The sequence below is a fragment of the Lucilia sericata genome, unplaced genomic scaffold (assembly GCF_015586225.1).
Source record: "Lucilia sericata isolate MDLA Ls3-8-SP2 unplaced genomic scaffold, ASM1558622v1 Contig002879F_arrow, whole genome shotgun sequence".
NCBI classification, from domain to species: domain Eukaryota; kingdom Metazoa; phylum Arthropoda; class Insecta; order Diptera; family Calliphoridae; genus Lucilia; species Lucilia sericata.
This window is the reverse complement of record NW_023996556.1, coordinates 1-18,412: the sequence shown is the minus strand read 5'-3', so window position 1 is coordinate 18,412 and position 18,412 is coordinate 1. Positions and strand designations below refer to the sequence as shown.

Genomic DNA, 18,412 nt, shown 5'->3' with positions numbered 1-18,412 from the left:
AGACTATAGACTAGACTATAGACTAGACTATAGACTAGACTATAGACTAGACTATAGACTAGACCATAGACTAGACTATAGACTAGGCTATAGACTATAGACTAGACTACAGACTAGACTATAGACTAGACTATAGTCTAGACTATAGACTTCACTATAGATTAGACTACAGACTAAACTATAGAATATACTATAGACTAGACTATAGACTAGACTATAGACTAGACTATAGACTAGACTATAGACTAGACTATAGACTAGACTATAGACTAGACTATAGACTAGACTATAGACTAGACTATAGACTAGACTATAGACTAGACTATATACTAGACTATATACTAGATAATAGACTAGACTATAGACTAGACTATAGACTTTACTACAGACTAGACTATAGACTTCACTATATATTATACTATAGAATATACTATAGACTAGGCTATAGAATATACTATAGATTAGATTATGGACTAGACTATAGACTAGACTATGAACTAGACTACAGACTAGACTATAGACTTTACTACAGACTAGACTATAGACTTCACTATAGATTATACTATCGAATATACTATAGACTAGACTATAGACTAGACTATAGACTAAACTATAGATTAGATTATAGACTAGACTATAGACTAGACTATGAACTAGACTATAGACTAGACTATAGACTAGACTAGACTATAGACTAGACTAGACTATAGACTAGACTATAGACTAGACTAGACTATAGACTAGACTATAGACTGGACTATAGACTAGACTATAGACTAGACTCTGGACTATACTATAGACTAAACTATAGACTAAACTATAGATTAGATTATAGACTAGACTATAGATTAGACTATAGATTAGACTATAGATTAGACTATAGACTAGACTTCAGACTAGACTATAGACTAGACTATAGACTAGACTATAAACTAGACTATAGACTAGACTATAGACTAGACTATAGACTAGACTATAGACTAGACTATAGACTAGACTATATACTAGACTATAGACTAGACTATAGACTAGACTATAGACTACACTGTAGACTAGACTATAGACTAGACTATAGAGTAGACTATAGAGTAGACTATAGAGTAGACTATAGAGTAGACTATAGAGTAGACTATAGACTAGACTAAAGACTAGACTAAAGACTAGACTATAGACTAGACTATAGACTAGACTCTAGACTAGACTATAGACTAGACTATAGACTAGACTATAGACTAGACTATAGACTACACTATAGACTACTCTATAGACTAGACTATAGACTAGACTATAGACTAGACTATAGACTAGACTATAGACTAGACTATAGACTACACTATAGACTACACTATAGACTACACTATAGACGACACTATAGACTAGACTATAGACTAGACTATAGACTAGACTATAGACTAGACTATAGACTAGACTATAGACTAGACTATAGACTAGACTATAGACTAGACTATAGACTAGACTATAGACTAGACTATAGACTAGACTATAGACTAGACTATAGACTAGACTATAGACTAGACTATAGACTAGACTATAGACTAGACTATAGACTAGACTATAGACTAGACTATAGACTAGACTATAGACTAGACTATAGACTAGACTATAGACTAGACTATAGACTAGACTATAGACTAGACTATAGACTAGACTATAGACTAGACTATAGACTAGACTATAGACTAGACTATAGACTAGACTATAGACTAGACTATAGACTAGACTATAGACTAGACTATAGACTAGACTATAGACTAGACTATAGACTAGACTATAGACTAGACTATAGACTAGACTATAGACTAGACTATAGACTAGACTATAGACTAGACTATAGACTAGACTATAGACTAGACTATAGACTAGACTATAGACTAGACTATAGACTAGACTATAGACTAGACTATAGACTAGACTATAGACTAGACTATAGACTAGACTATAGACTAGACTATAGACTAGACTATAGACTAGACTATAGACTAGACTATAGACTAGACTATAGACTAGACTATAGACTAGACTATAGACTAGACTATAGACTAGACTATAGACTAGACTATAGACTAGACTATAGACTAGACTATAGACTAGACTATAGACTAGACTATAGACTAGACTATAGACTAGACTATAGACTAGACTATAGACTAGACTATAGACTAGACTATAGACTAGACTATAGACTAGACTATAGACTATACTATAGACTAGACTATAGACCTAGACTAACTATAGACTAGACTATAGACTAGACTATAGACTAGACTATAGACTAGACTATAGACTAGACTATAGACTAGACTATAGACTAGACTATAGACTAGACTATAGACTAGACTATAGACTAGACTATAGACTAGACTATAGACTAGACTATAGACTAGACTATAGACTAGACTATAGACTAGACTATAGACTAGACTATAGACTAGACTATAGACTAGACTATAGACTAGACTATAGACTAGACTATAGACTAGACTATAGACTAGACTATAGACTAGACTATAGACTAGACTATAGACTAGACTATAGACTAGACTATAGACTAGACTATAGACTAGACTATAGACTAGACTATAGACTAGACTATAGACTAGACTATAGACTAGACTATAGACTAAACTATAGAATATACTATAGACTAAACTATAGAATATACTATAGATTAGATTATAGACTAGACTATAGATTAGACTATAGATTAGACTATAGATTACACTATAGACTAAACTATAGAATATACTATAGATTAGACTATAGATTAGACTTTAGACTAGACTGTAGACTAGACTATAGACTAGACTATGGACTAGACTATAGACTAGACTATAGTTTTGAAAACATTGCATTTTTACCTTATTAATTGCACTTGTTTTACATATATTTTTAAGAATATATCTTTTCAGTTACTTTAAGCACATTAATCCTTTAATTTATTTTATAAATTATATTCAATATTTATAACAAATATCTTAAAATTTTTGCACTCATTTAACTTTAATAACAATTATTTTTTTTTTCTCCATTTTTTCATAAAATTTTTCACATGCAATTCACCTAAAAAAAAATAACTACACTTTGCGCCCAAAAAAAACTATCACCCAACAAAACTACCAATAAATCGTTGTGTCATGCTTTAAAATTTAAAACGAAACTAAATTACACCCTGAAAAAAACAGGTAATCGTCGCATGTCTGAACGTGATCTAACACGTATGGGAACTGATAGTAATAAAAGTATGAGTGGTGGTCCTATATTAACAAATAATCATTTACCCAATAGTAAATCCGTACCAGCACTACATCATCATACAGGCAGTGGTACTATTTGTAAGTTTTCTCTTTAGCTCAAAACTGTTTGTTTAAATTTTGGTAAAATATTTTTAATAAAATTAAATTTTTTTTAATTTCCAGCCATGGCCAATTCAAAATCACGGAGTACTCACAGTTTGGCCAATACGAATCCTAATCTAAATAGCAATAATAACAACAATAACAACGAACAGGGTTTCTATCAAAATTTAAGTGTCTATCGTAATCAAAATCAATCACAACCTATTTTAAGCGAAAGGTAAGTCGTTAATATAGTTTTAAGTAAAAGTAATATTTAAAAACAATATTTTTAATTTAAAGTTATATCAATAATAAGTTTAACATTTATATTTCATACTTAAAATCTTCTTAAAAATAATATATTGTTCGATTGAAAACCAAATTTTTACAAAAATTCATATTTTTTTTCAACTTTAACATCTTGTAGTGTTTACAGTTCATTTGTTATTGTGATTTGTTGTTTTAGTCTAAACAAATTTTAAAGTATTTTTATTTAATTTTCTATTTTTTCATTCTATTCCTTTTACTTTTCTTTAAATTATTTAATAATTCTGCTTACAATCGGTTTAGGATTATAATACATTTAAAAAAATTACTCTATGGTTTTATACCCATTAAAAAAGAAGTACAAGTTTTAGAAATGACTAACGTAAGTGATTTATGTTGTTGTTATATGTTTGTTTTTTTGTTATTGTATTTAACACATCACCAAATTTTCTTTTCGAAATATTACAATAATGATACTTTAAACACTACAATTTGCACAAAATTTGACAGTACAAATTACACAGTTTAATTAGCAAGTTAGAGTAGGTTTTTGAGATGGTAATCAAATGCCAATTAATAATCAGATTAGTTAATCTAAAAATAAATTTAATCTTATGTTAATCCCCTTTGATGTTTTTGAGTAAAATATTAAACTTCGCAGTGTTGCCATACAAAACAATAGAAAACATCACTGTTTGTTATCAAAACAATGCATATTTTATAAAAAGAAGAAGACAATTGTAAATTTAATATGAAAATTAATGAAAACTTAAATTAAAAACAAAAAAATGTATTTTGAAGTGCCCATAATTTATACTAATCAATAAATAGAACATTTTAATGTTTATATTTATAAAAATTTTATTAATTTTTTTGCATCAGCTGTTTACACTTTTGCATTTCGTGCTTAAGATTAAACCACCTCCATTGGGCGCTTAAACTTGCAAACAAAATTAACTAATTAAGTACTCAAAAACATCTTTCGAGGATTAATTTTAATTTAATAGCTAATCTTTCACCTAAAGATTAGCCCTTAAAGTTTTACAAATCAATTTAAAAAAAAGATTCGAAAAAATAGACTTTAAATGTAAAACATACAAAAGCTTGTTAGAATATTTTAAACAGATTTAAATATAAACTGTGTAATTAAAACTTTAAATTTCAATTTAATTAACCAAATTGCTGCATTCTGTTTTGCAGACCACCCATGCCATCACATTCCGCAATGAACGCATACAATGGAAATTCCCAACAAAATTTACAAAATCCAATACTCTCGCCAATAAATGGTACAAACCAAGCAACAAACCTAAACCAGCAACAGCAGACAACTTACCAACAGCAGCAGCAACAACAACAACAACATCCCCAACATTCATTAATGACAGCACCACATACATCTAATATGCCACCAAGTCGTCCACAATCGGCCTACTATCAGCATCAAGCTACACCGGCCACAAGCACTACACAACATCAACATTTAAATCCACAACAACAGCAATTTCCCCAACATGGTCACGCTTTCAGTGCCAGCACAACTAATTTAAGTGGTATGCAACAGCAACAACTGCAGCAACAGTTGCAACACATGACACCGCAGCAGCAACAACAGTATCAGCAGCAACAACAAAGTTTAACTTTGGGCAATCGTTCGAAGAGTACACAAAATTTCCAGCGTGACATGCAGACACAACAAAGTTTGCGCATTCAGCAAATGATGGCTCCCTCAATGCCCAATATTAGCAACATGTATCAACAACAGCAGCAGCAACAACAACAGCAACATAATACTTCTCTACAGCAACATAATATGTCAATGCCCTCTAGCATAGCAGCCAGTCAAAGTATGCAAAATGTTTCCTCCATGGCTGATGACAGCCGGTATTCACAATCGGCTAATAATTCTTTAATGGAAACAAATGGCGGCTATCAACAACAACAATCGCCGGCTGGGGGACAAACTCTTAGAAGAAATATGCGTGCTGAATATATACAACAACAAGCTGCTGGTGGTCAGGGTGGTATGGAAAGTGCTCAACATTCTCCTAATTTTATGCAAGAACAACAGCGCGGTAATTTTATGACACTGCCACCTAAACCTGGCATGCAACAACAGCAATTAACACCGCCTAAGCAGCAACAACAATTACCACCTACCGCCCCCAAACCTTTGCAACAAAATAGATTATCTCTACAGCAACAGCAACAACAGGCATATAACAATGCCAATTTATACCAGCAGCAACAACAACAGCAGCCCACTCAACAACCGGGTGAGGATAAACCTCCTCTACCACCCACCACCACTCACCCATTATACAAGGCCACACAACAAATAACACCCGGTATGAATTATGTGGCCAGTACCATAGATCCTCCTAAGGGAGGTTACATGCCCGTTTCGGCAGCTGCTTTACAACAACACAAAAACATACATGGCTGGTAATCCTTGGGAAAGAGAAGAACGCGAAAAAGACTTGGAAATGCGCAGAGAACACATACGCCAGTGGCGTGAACAACAAATCAATGAACTCTCTTCTTTGCCACAAGAACTCCACAGCAGGAGGAACAATTAAAAACTCTTATACTAGAAAGAGATTTTGAAAGAAGAGCCCAAGAAATGGAAGAGCAAGAAGATGAAAGCGAACCTTCCTATGAGAAGGAAAATGTCCAGGAAGTTTTCCGTTTAAATCAACAACAAAATGTCATACAAACTCCGGTAACCAATTTTAGACAAACTGAAATTAAACTGGCCTCGGTAATGGACAATCACCGTCCTAGCAATAGTAACAATTCCAACGAAACATCACCTTTAAATTCAAATAGAAATTCAGCCGCCGAAGCAATACCACCTCCGGTACCCACACAACCCCCACCACCTACTACTACCACCACCATAGTAACCACTAATAGCAATACCTCTACCATACAACCTAAATCCATATTGAAAAATAATCGTTATGATGGTTCCAATACCGCCCCTTCATCACCCTCTAAATCTCAGAAATCCACTTCATTTGCCGATGACAAACATTTGCAAACAGAACATCCTATTTCATCGCTAGCTCGCGATATCAATCATCTCTCTCTAAGCAATACCAATACCTCCAACAACAACAACGCCTACGACAACAATATGAATTCGGAAAATTCTCCTAATTCAGCGACAGTGCCACCACCTCCACCACCAGAACGCAATAGTTCTTATTTGATTATGTCTCAACAAAAGTTACGTAATTCTTCCATTGGTCTTCTCAAGACTGCCACTATCAATTCGGCCGATCTACAAAAGAAAACCTCGGCCTCAAGTATTCTTTTAAACAATAACAATAATAACATACAAAATAATTTATTAAATATGAATTCCGCGAATGCTTCACTACAATCATCACCCTCTTCCTCTACCATGGATATGTATAATGTAGCAGGTGCATCAGTAACGACTGCTACACACAGTAATAGTGCCAGTCCTTCATCATCGATGATGTTGTTGCGTGATAATAAACGTGTCTCATTCCACGATGAGGAAAATAATTATGTTGCTAGTGCCTTTAATAATATGGAATATAATGTAACGATGGAACAGCATATGGCACCGAGCGATTTGAATACCATTAGAGAGGATACAAATGTAAGTTGATAAGGATAAATAATTATATTTTTAAAAACTATAGACTAGACTATAGACTAGACTATAGACTAGACTATAGACTAGAATATAGACTAGAATATAGACTAGACTATAGACTAGACTATAGACTAGAATATAGACTAGACTATAGACTAGACTATGGACTAGACTATAGACTAGACTATAGACTAGACTATAGACTAGACTATAGACTAGACTATAGACTAGACTATAGACTAGACTATAGACTAGACTATAGACTAGACTATAGACTAGACTATACGAGCTATAGACTAGGCTATAGACTAGGACTATAGACTAGACTATAGACTAGACTATAGACTAGACTAGACTATAGACTAGACTAGACTATAGACTAGACTAGACTAGATAGACTATAGACTAGACTAGACTAGAGACTAGACTATAGACTAGACTATAGACTAGACTATAGACTAGACTATAGACTAGACTATAGACTAGACTATAGACTAGACTATAGACTAGACTATAGACTAGACTATAGACTAGACTATAGACTAGACTATAGACTAGACTATAGACTAGACTATAGACTAGACTATAGACTAGACTATAGACTAGACTATAGACTAGACTATAGACTAGACTATACTAGACTATAGACTAGACTATAGACTAGACTATAGACTAGACTATAGACTAGACTATAGACTAGACTATAGACTAGACTATAGACTAGACTATAGACTAGACTATAGACTAGACTATAGACTAGACTATAGACTAGACTATAGACTAGACTATAGACTAGACTATAGACTAGACTATAGACTAGACTATAGACTAGACTATAGACTAGACTATAGACTAGACTATAGACTAGACTATAGACTAGACTATAGACTAGACTATAGACTAGACTATAGACTAGACTATAGACTAGACTATAGACTAGACTATAGACTAGACTATAGACTAGACTATAGACTAGACTATAGACTAGACTATAGACTAGACTATAGACTAGACTATAGACTAGACTATAGACTAGACTATAGACTAGACTATAGACTAGACTATAGACTAGACTATAGACTAGACTATAGACTAGACTATAGACTAGACTATAGACTAGACTATAGACTAGACTATAGACTAGACTATAGACTAGACTATAGACTAGACTATAGACTAGACTATAGACTAGACTATAGACTAGACTATAGACTAGACTATAGACTAGACTATAGACTAGACTATAGACTAGACTATAGACTAGACTATAGACTAGACTATAGACTAGACTATAGACTAGACTATAGACTAGACTATAGACTAGACTATAGACTAGACTATAGACTAGACTATAGACTAGACTATACTGATATAGACTGGACTATAGACTAGACTATAGACTAGACTATAGACTATAGACTAGACTATAGACTAGACTATAGACTAGACTATAGACTAGACTATAGACTAGACTATAGACTAGACTATAGACTAGACTATAGACTAGACTAAGACTATAGACTAGACTAGACTACTATAGACTAGACTATAGACTAGACTATAGACTAGACTATAGACTAGACTATAGACTAGACTATAGACTAGACTATAGACTAGACTAAATACTAGACTATAGACTAGACTATAACTAGACTATAGACTAGACTATAGACTGACTATAGACTGATTAGACTGACTATAGACTAGACTATAGACTAGACTATAGACTAGACTATAGACTAGACTATAGACTAGACTATAGACTAGACTATAGACTAGACTAAAGACTATAGACTAGACTATAGACTAGACTAGACTAGACTATAGACTAGACTATAGACTAGACTATAGACTAGACTATAGACTAGACTATAGACTAGACTATACTAGACTAGACTATAGACTAGACTATAGACTAGACTATAGACTAGACTATAGACTAGACTATAGACTAGACTATAGACTAGACTATAGACTAGACTATAGACTAGACTATAGACTAGACTATAGACTAGACTATAGACTAGACTATAGACTAGACTATAGACTAGACTATAGACTAGACTATAGACTAGACTATAGACTAGACTATAGACTAGACTATAGACTAGACTATAGACTAGACTATAGACTAGACTATAGACTAGACTATAGACTAGACTATAGACTAGACTATAGACTAGACTATAGACTAGACTATAGACTAGACTATAGACTAGACTATAGACTAGACTATAGACTAGACTATAGACTAGACTATAGACTAGACTATAGACTAGACTATAGACTAGACTATAGACTAGACTATAGACTAGACTAGACTATAGACTAGACTATAGACTAGACTATAGACTAGACTATAGACTAGACTATAGACTAGACTATAGACTAGACTATAGACTAGACTATAGACTAGACTATAGACTAGACTATAGACTAGACTATAGACTAGACTATAGACTAGACTATAGACTAGACTATAGACTAGACTATAGACTAGACTATAGACTAGACTATAGACTAGACTATAGACTAGACTATAGACTAGACTATAGACTAGACTATAGACTAGACTATAGACTAGACTATAGACTAGACTATAGACTAGACTATAGACTAGACTATAGACTAGACTATAGACTAGACTATAGACTAGACTATAGACTAGACTATAGACTAGACTATAGACTAGACTATAGACTAGACTATAGACTAGACTATAGACTAGACTATAGACTAGACTATAGACTAGACTATAGACTAGACTATAGACTAGACTATAGACTAGACTATAGACTAGACTAAGACTAGACTATAGACTAGACTATAGACTGACTATAGACTGGATATAGACTGACTATAGACTAGACTAGACTAGACTATAGACGACTAGACTAGACTATAGACTAGTACTATAGACTAGACTGAGACTTAGGACTAGACTAATAGACTAGACTATAGACTAGACTATAGACTAGACTATAGACTAGACTATAGACTAGACTATAGACTAGACTATAGACTAGACTATAGACTAGACTATAAGATAGACTATAGACTAGACTATAGACTAGACTATAGACTAGACTATAGACGTAGACTATAGACTAGACTATAGACTAGACTATAGACTAGATAGACTAGACTATAGACTAGACTATAGACTAGACTATAGACTAGACCTATAGACTAGACTATAGACTAGACTATAGATAGACTATAGATAGACTATAGACCTAGACTAAAGACTAGGACTAAGACTAGACTATAGACTAGACTATAGACTGGACTATAGACTTGGATATAGAATGGACTATAGACTAGACTATAGGACTAGACTATAGACTAGACTAGACTATAGACTAGACTATAGACTAGACTATAGACTAGGACTATAGACTAGACTATAGACAGACTATAGACTAGACTAAGACTATAGACTAGACTATAGACTAGACTATAGACTAGACTATAGACTAGACTATAGACTAGACTATAGACTAGACTATAGACTAGACTATAGACTAGACTATAGACTAGACTATAGACTAGACTATAGACTAGACTATAGACTAGACTATAGACTAGACTATAGACTAGACTATAGACTAGACTATAGACTAGACTATAGACTAGACTATAGACTAGACTATAGACTAGACTATAGACTAGACTATAGACTAGACTATAGACTAGACTATAGACTAGACTATAGACTAGACTATAGACTAGACTATAGACTAGACTATAGACTAGACTATAGACTAGACTATAGACTAGACTATAGACTAGACTATAGACTAGACTATAGACTAGACTATAGACTAGACTATAGACTAGACTATAGACTAGACTATAGACTAGACTATAGACTAGACTATAGACTAGACTATAGACTAGACTATAGACTAGACTATAGACTAGACTATAGACTAGACTATAGACTAGACTATAGACTAGACTATAGACTAGACTATAGACTAGACTATAGACTAGACTGTAGACTAGACTATAGACTAGACTAGACTATAGACTAGACTATAGACTAGACTATAGACTAGACTATAGACTAGACTATAGACTAGACTATAGACTAGACCAACGGTTTCCCAAAAGGGGGTCCGCGGACCCCTAGTGGTCCGTAGCAAAATCCTAGGGGGTCCGCGAAGACGAACGAAAAAAATCATGAATAAAAAATATTCTCTATATGTTACAAAATATTAAAAATATCTCCAAATTTTTCATAAATACTAAAATACACAATTTTTATTCAATAATCCCAGATTTGTTGGTGACTCTTTGAATTTTATTGTTTCGGTCGTTTATCAGGATGAAGCTAGGCCCTACAAATTTATTGTTTCACTTTTATAAAGTAAAGTATTACGTGATTTGTAATTTTTATAAATATATATGTATCGAAATAAATGTTTTTATAGCAGACGGATAATGATTTGCCTTAGAATTAAATACTGATACTGGTATCCCGGAATATGAAGTTAGGTCACATTTCATAATATTTTTTTAAATTGTAAGCAAAAGTGTTAATCTAGTTAATTTTAAATATAAATATTCCATTCCAACGTGATACACAGATTTTAACTTCATTTTGTTGTCCAATATTATTAAATCAACATCAGAAAATTCATAGCGTTTTGCGTAAATAGTCAAAACCACGCAGTAAAATAATTCGTAGGTATTTTAAAATTCAAATTTAAGATCCAAATTCACAGTACATTCGCAAAGAGTCCAGGTCATATTGGGTAACGCATTCCGCAACAACATCGAAGAAGTCTAACTTTCACATATTTTCCCGAAAACTTAGCTTACATACTCAGCTTACTCCTATGCAATCGCAAAAAAATTTAGAAACATGACTCTTTAAGCACATGTCGACAATACTTGTTAAAGAAACCTTTTCTCTACCTTGACGAGAAATGAACATGAAAGCTCTCACGATCATAAAATTAAACATCATGGTAGAAGTCATTCTATATTTAAAACCATGAAATTGAAAACATCTCCGAAATACTAAATGTTCTCAATGTACGGGAATATTTTATAGGGTTTATGGACCAGGACTTAGACAATTTTCGGACGAACAATTACACAGTGATACAGCAAAAAAATGCAGGGGTTCTCATATACCAATTCCATTTCGTTATAGTCCATAGAGTAGGAATTTATTTTTAATTTTTCCCGATCACTTCGTTTAGTTCCTTTTTAAGAGCAAAAGTTGTGAAAAAGAGCTATTTTTGAAGTTTTAACTTAAAAAAAAATATATGTTTGGTAGTTTGCAACCGATTTTCAAATTGGATATTTAAAGATACGAGTGTTGTCTTTCAACCCAAAAAAATAAATCCAAAATTTATGATTAATGTCTTGGTTACGGCCATTTAAGTAAAAAAACTCACACTTTTTTCACAATTTTTAATTTTCATACTGCTCTACACAGAAAAAAATATGCACAATTTTTTTCTTAACAATCGGTTGCTTAAATTTAATTTCTATTTTTATTAATATTTTTATTTGGGTTTATAACGAATTTGTTTGATGTTCACACAGAAGGAAAATATTTTCTAACAAACACTTTATTGAAATAAATTTAACTTTCAGTAAATATTTTTACTGATTCAATAAATGTTTTTGTTTGAGTTTTATTTTTATGTCAGCATATGGAATACAACAATAAAACCAGTTTTGGAATGTACTAAAACGAATTGATATAATTCTTATTTGGTTTATAACATTTAATGTATAAGTGTTTCAGTTTTCACAGTACATAATAATAGTTTCTAGAATTAGAAAAGTTTTCTTAAAAATGTTGTAAATATATATGTAATTTTTTACTACTTTTAGTTTTAAATATTTTTTTTAACAAAATTTTTATAGATTCAATGAAAATTTTCTTATTATTATTGCCAAAATACAATAAATAATTTAAATGTTTCAGATAACATATTTGCTTGAATTTCAGTACAAATACTAATAACTTGTGTTATTGTTTCAGTAAAATAATTGTTTGGAAATGTTGCGATTATTTATTAATGTTTTTCGTAAATAGTATATTATTTTAATAAGAAAAATCCTGAAATTTTTTCAATAAAGAATTTACGAATTTGAGTACTTGATTTTACGAATTTCGTGATAGGTCCTATTTTAGTAAAAAAAAAAATACTTGGCTTTATGAATTTTTTGTTTGATTTTGAATTCCATTTTTTTCTGTGTACGTTGGCCATGAAGCAGTAACTTTAGCTTTTATTACATTTGAAAAAAGGCACATTAAGTTGGGTTTCCAATGATGGTCAATTTATGATAATCGATGGAAAAGGTTATGAGTTGTGCTAAGTTTTATAAAAATATAGCATATTTCTTCCATACAAAAACGTTCATGTTTCTGGTTTTCTTTGTAACAAGTTTAAAAAATGTTTATAAATATTTTTATACAAAAATTAATTTGTATGGAGAAAACCAAAAATTCGAGAAACATGCTATTAGAAAAATTGGCATAAATCATCCAGTTTTTCATAGATTTTTATGAAATAACAAGTTTTAGAAACCTTCCTTTATGTGATTCTTCAGGAAAGTAATAAAGATGAACTCACTGCCTCATGGTCAAAGTAGAGCATGATGAAAATGAAAATTTTTTAAAAAAGTGTGAGTTTTTTTACTTAATCGACCGTAACTCAGACATTTTTTTTTTGGATTAAAAGACACTTGTATCATTAAAAAAATATCGGATTTGAAAATCGGATGAAAACTACTAAACTTATGATTTTTCAAATTTAAAACTTCAAAAATGGCTCTTTTTCGCATCTTTTGCTCTTAAAAAGTAAGTTAACGAAGTGATAGGGGAAAACTAAAAATATATTCGTACTCTATGGACTATAACGAAATAGATTTGGTATATGAGAACGCCTGCATTTTATTTTTCTTCACTTTTGTATCACAGTGTTATTTATAACAATAAGATATCAAAATATGTATGGGGGTCCGTGAAATTAAATAAATTCCTCAAGGGGTCCGCGAAGTAAAAAACGGTGGGAACCGCTGGACTAGACTATAGACTAGACTATAGACTAGACTATAGACTAGACTATAGACTAGACTAAGACTAGACTATAGACTAGACTATAGACTAGACTATAGACTAGACTATAGACTGACTATAGACTAGACTATAGACTAGACTATAGACTAGACTATAGACTAGAGATAGACTAGACTAGACTATAGACTAGACTATAGACTAGACTAGACTATAGACTAGACTAGACTATAGACTAGACTATAGACTAGACTATAGACTAGACTATAGACTAGACTATAGACTAGACTATAGACTAGACTATAGACTAGACTATAGACTAGACTATAGACTAGACTATAGACTAGACTATAGACTAGACTATAGACTAGACTATAGACTAGACTATAGACTAGACTATAGACTAGACTATAGACTAGACTATAGACTAGACTATAGACTAGACTATAGACTAGACTATAGACTAGACTATAGACTAGACTATAGACTAGACTATAGACTAGACTATAGACTAGACTATAGACTAGACTAGACTATAGACTAGACTATACTATAGACTAGACTATAGACTAGACTATAGGACTAGACGACTATAGACTAGACTATAGACTAGACTATAGACTAGACTATAGACTAGACTATAGACTAGACTATAGACTAGACTATAGACTAGACTATAGACTAGACTATAGACTAGACTATAGACTAGACTATAGACTAGACTATAGACTAGACTATAGACTAGACTATAGACTAGACTATAGACTAGACTATAGACTAGACTATAGACTAGACTATAGACTAGACTATAGACTAGACTATAGACTAGACTATAGACTAGACTATAGACTAGACTATAGACTAGACTATAGACTAGACTATAGACTAGACTATAGACTAGACTATAGACTAGACTATAGACTAGACTATAGACTAGACTATAGACTAGACTAGACTATAGACTAGACTATAGACTAGACTATAGACTAGACTATAGACTAGACTATATACTAGACTATAGACTAGACTATAGACTAGACTATAGACTATAGACTAGACTATAGACTAGACTATAGACTAGACTATAGACTAGACTATAGACTAGACTATAGACTAGACATATAGACTAGACTATAGACTAGACTATAGACTAGGACTATAGACTAGACTATAGACTAGACTATAGACTAGACTAAGACTAGACTATAGACTAGACTAAAGACTAGACTATAGACTAGACTATAGACTGGACTATAGACTGGATTATAAGACTGAGGACTATAGACTAGACTATAGACTAGACTATAGACTAGACTATAGACTAGACTATAGACCAGACTATGACTAGACTATAGACTAGACTATAGACTAGACTATAGAAGACTATAGCTAAACTATAGACAATATCTATAGACTAGAGCTACTAATTAATCTCATTTTATATTTCGCTTTCAGTTCCTTCCTCAAAACCATAGATGCATCGATGTGGCCTTCCATGCCTTCTACACCTGATGCTGCTGCCTGGAATAACACAGTACAATCAACGCCTGGTGTAATAGGAGCTCAGGAAGTTTACAGGTAAATTGGTTCTTAAATTTTAAAACAAAACAAAATTTTACTGATTTCTCTTTCTTCAACTTTAAAGAGATCCTCGTACAAGACGCTTGGCGGAAAAACAACAACAGCAACAACAACGCAGCACCGAAGCGGTACCGGAAAAATTATCCTTTAAAGAGAAAATGAAAATGTTTGCCTTAGAATCGGGCGAAGATAATACTCCTAAAGATAAACTAAAAATATCCAGGGCACAAAGAGACATTGATGCAGTGCATTAAATAGAAAAACACAACATTTAACACATTTTACACTTAATTTAACACAAAAAAAACGTAAATAATTTTAAAGCAATTAACACTTATGAAAAAATTATTAAAAATTAAAAAAGAAATAGTTTCCAACTTAAAATTTTAAAACAATTATAAAAACCCTATAACGAATTTGCTTAAATAAGGCAATAATTATTATAAAACTTTTATTTTTTTATTAAATATTATTATTTTATAAAATAATTAATTATTTTTTAAATATTATTTAAAATAAGTCTTTAAACGAAAGTGTATAGAAAAAAACTGAGTTATAAACATTAATTAAAACTAAAAAAAACATTAAACAAATAAGTTTAAAATTACATATAATTTGAAGTTTAAAATACTTTATTTAATATTCTATAATTATTTTTAGTAGTGTATTACATTTTCTTTATACATTATTGAATTACAAACTTATTAATTTTTTATTCATTTCTTTTTTGTTTTTATTATAAACTATATAATTTTTAAGTTTTATAAATAATTTTGTAAATCATTGATTGCTTAAATATTTAAATTTAAATAACACATACAAGAAAAACAAAATATTTATGTAAAAAAATTAAAACTTGAAATTAAAGAAAATCTTTAAAAAATAATATTCTTATTTGTTTGATTAATACGAAAAAATCTTAATGATACGAAAGTTTAACTAATTATAACAAAATGGTCCAATATTTATTACCTAAAAGTTTACAAAAAAAAAAAACAATAATAATAATAATACAAAAATACTTTAATATTAAACAAAAATTAATTATAAATTTTATTAAAATTTATGTGATCTTTTTTTCGTTTTTTATATTTTTTGTTTGTTTTATTATGGCTTTAAATTTCCCTTTATCCTTAAATAAAAACATTTTAAAATGTTTTTATAAAAAATTTAAATATATAAATAAAATTAGCATTCCATTATAAAAAATTTTTTAGTTTGATTAATTTTTATAATTTTGCCTCAAAGAAAGAGCGTAACACTACTTTTGTTTAAAAATTTTCTTCAAAAACAACCCAAATCATAAATAGATTTGCTGAAAACATGCGATTGTAAATATATATGTATATATAAATATTCTGCGATTTACTTAAAAAAAATTGTATTCAGCTAAACAAATGTTGGTATAAAGGTATAAATTTATTAAGAATTTTTTAAAATATACAATTTTTTCACAATTCAGCTATGAAAAATTTTATTCAGCTAAGCAAATGTTATATTAATTACAAAAAAAAAAAAGTAGTATAATGGGTTTTCTAAAAATTTTTGGCAATTCAGCTCAAAAAAAGTTTAATTCAGCAATGCATATCTTATATTTAATTGAAAATTAAAGTATAATTATGGATTTTCTTAAAGTTTTTGGCAATTCAGCATATGAAAATCTAATTTCGCAAGCTATTATTGCCATATCTTGAAAAAATGTACAATTCAGCAGAAGTAAAAGTATAAATTAATTACGAATTTTTAAAATATTAAAATTTTTTGGCAAATATAATTTTTTTTTAATTCAGCGTAAAAAAATACAATTCAGCAGAAATAAGACTATAAATTTATTAAGAATATTTTAAAATATATACATTTTTCTACAATTTAGCGTAAAAAAATACAATTCAGCAGAAATAAAACTATAAATTTATTAAGAATTTTTTAAAATATTTACATTTTTCTACAATTCAGCTGTGAAATATGTAATTCAGCTAAGCAACTCCTATATTAGTTTTAAAAAGTAAGCATAATTAAGGATTTTTGGAAAGTATTTTGCAATTCTGCTAAACAAAATAGTATTCAGCAAGCTAAAAGTGTAAATTTTTATTACTTTTGTAATAAAACTTAACACTTATTGCAATTTTATTAGAACGAAATAGAATTCAGCTAAAATCTGCAGAATCAATTCAGCAGAGTCAAAGTAAAAAATGTATTAAGAATTTTTAACATATTTACATTTTTACACAATGCAACTGCAAGAAATGTAATTCAGCTGAGTAAATGTTATATGTATCTGAAAAAATAAGACTAGTTATGGATTGAGTTGAACTGTTTTGCAATTCAGCAAAAGAAAATAGAGTTTGTCTGAAAATAATATAATTCAGCAAAGCAAAAGTGTAAATTTATTAAAATTATTGAAAATATTTCAGTTTTTCCGCAATTCAGCTAAGCAAAAGTATTTCAAAAAGAAAGTATAGGTATGGATTTCTTTAAAGCATTCTAAGAAATAGACTAATCTATCAGTCAATACAGTCATCCAGGAAGTAG

At 30.6% G+C, this 18,412-nt stretch overlaps 1 protein-coding gene across 1 annotated transcript in view; it reads left to right on the top strand.

Annotated features, from left to right (window-relative positions):
• Positions 1-16,187, top strand: part of LOC119614420 — a gene marked incomplete at its 5' end in the record, with an annotated part of 30,571 nt that extends 14,384 nt beyond the window's left edge. Inside the window, 8 exon segments of the mRNA XM_037970551.1 lie at positions 3,204-3,353; positions 3,438-3,594; positions 4,824-6,066; positions 6,068-6,164; positions 6,167-7,257; positions 15,755-15,769; positions 15,771-15,877; positions 15,945-16,187. Of these exon segments, the coding sequence (XP_037826479.1) occupies positions 3,204-3,353; positions 3,438-3,594; positions 4,824-6,066; positions 6,068-6,164; positions 6,167-7,257; positions 15,755-15,769; positions 15,771-15,877; positions 15,945-16,134 (3,050 nt within the window).
• Positions 16,188-18,412: the final 2,225 nt, after the last annotated feature.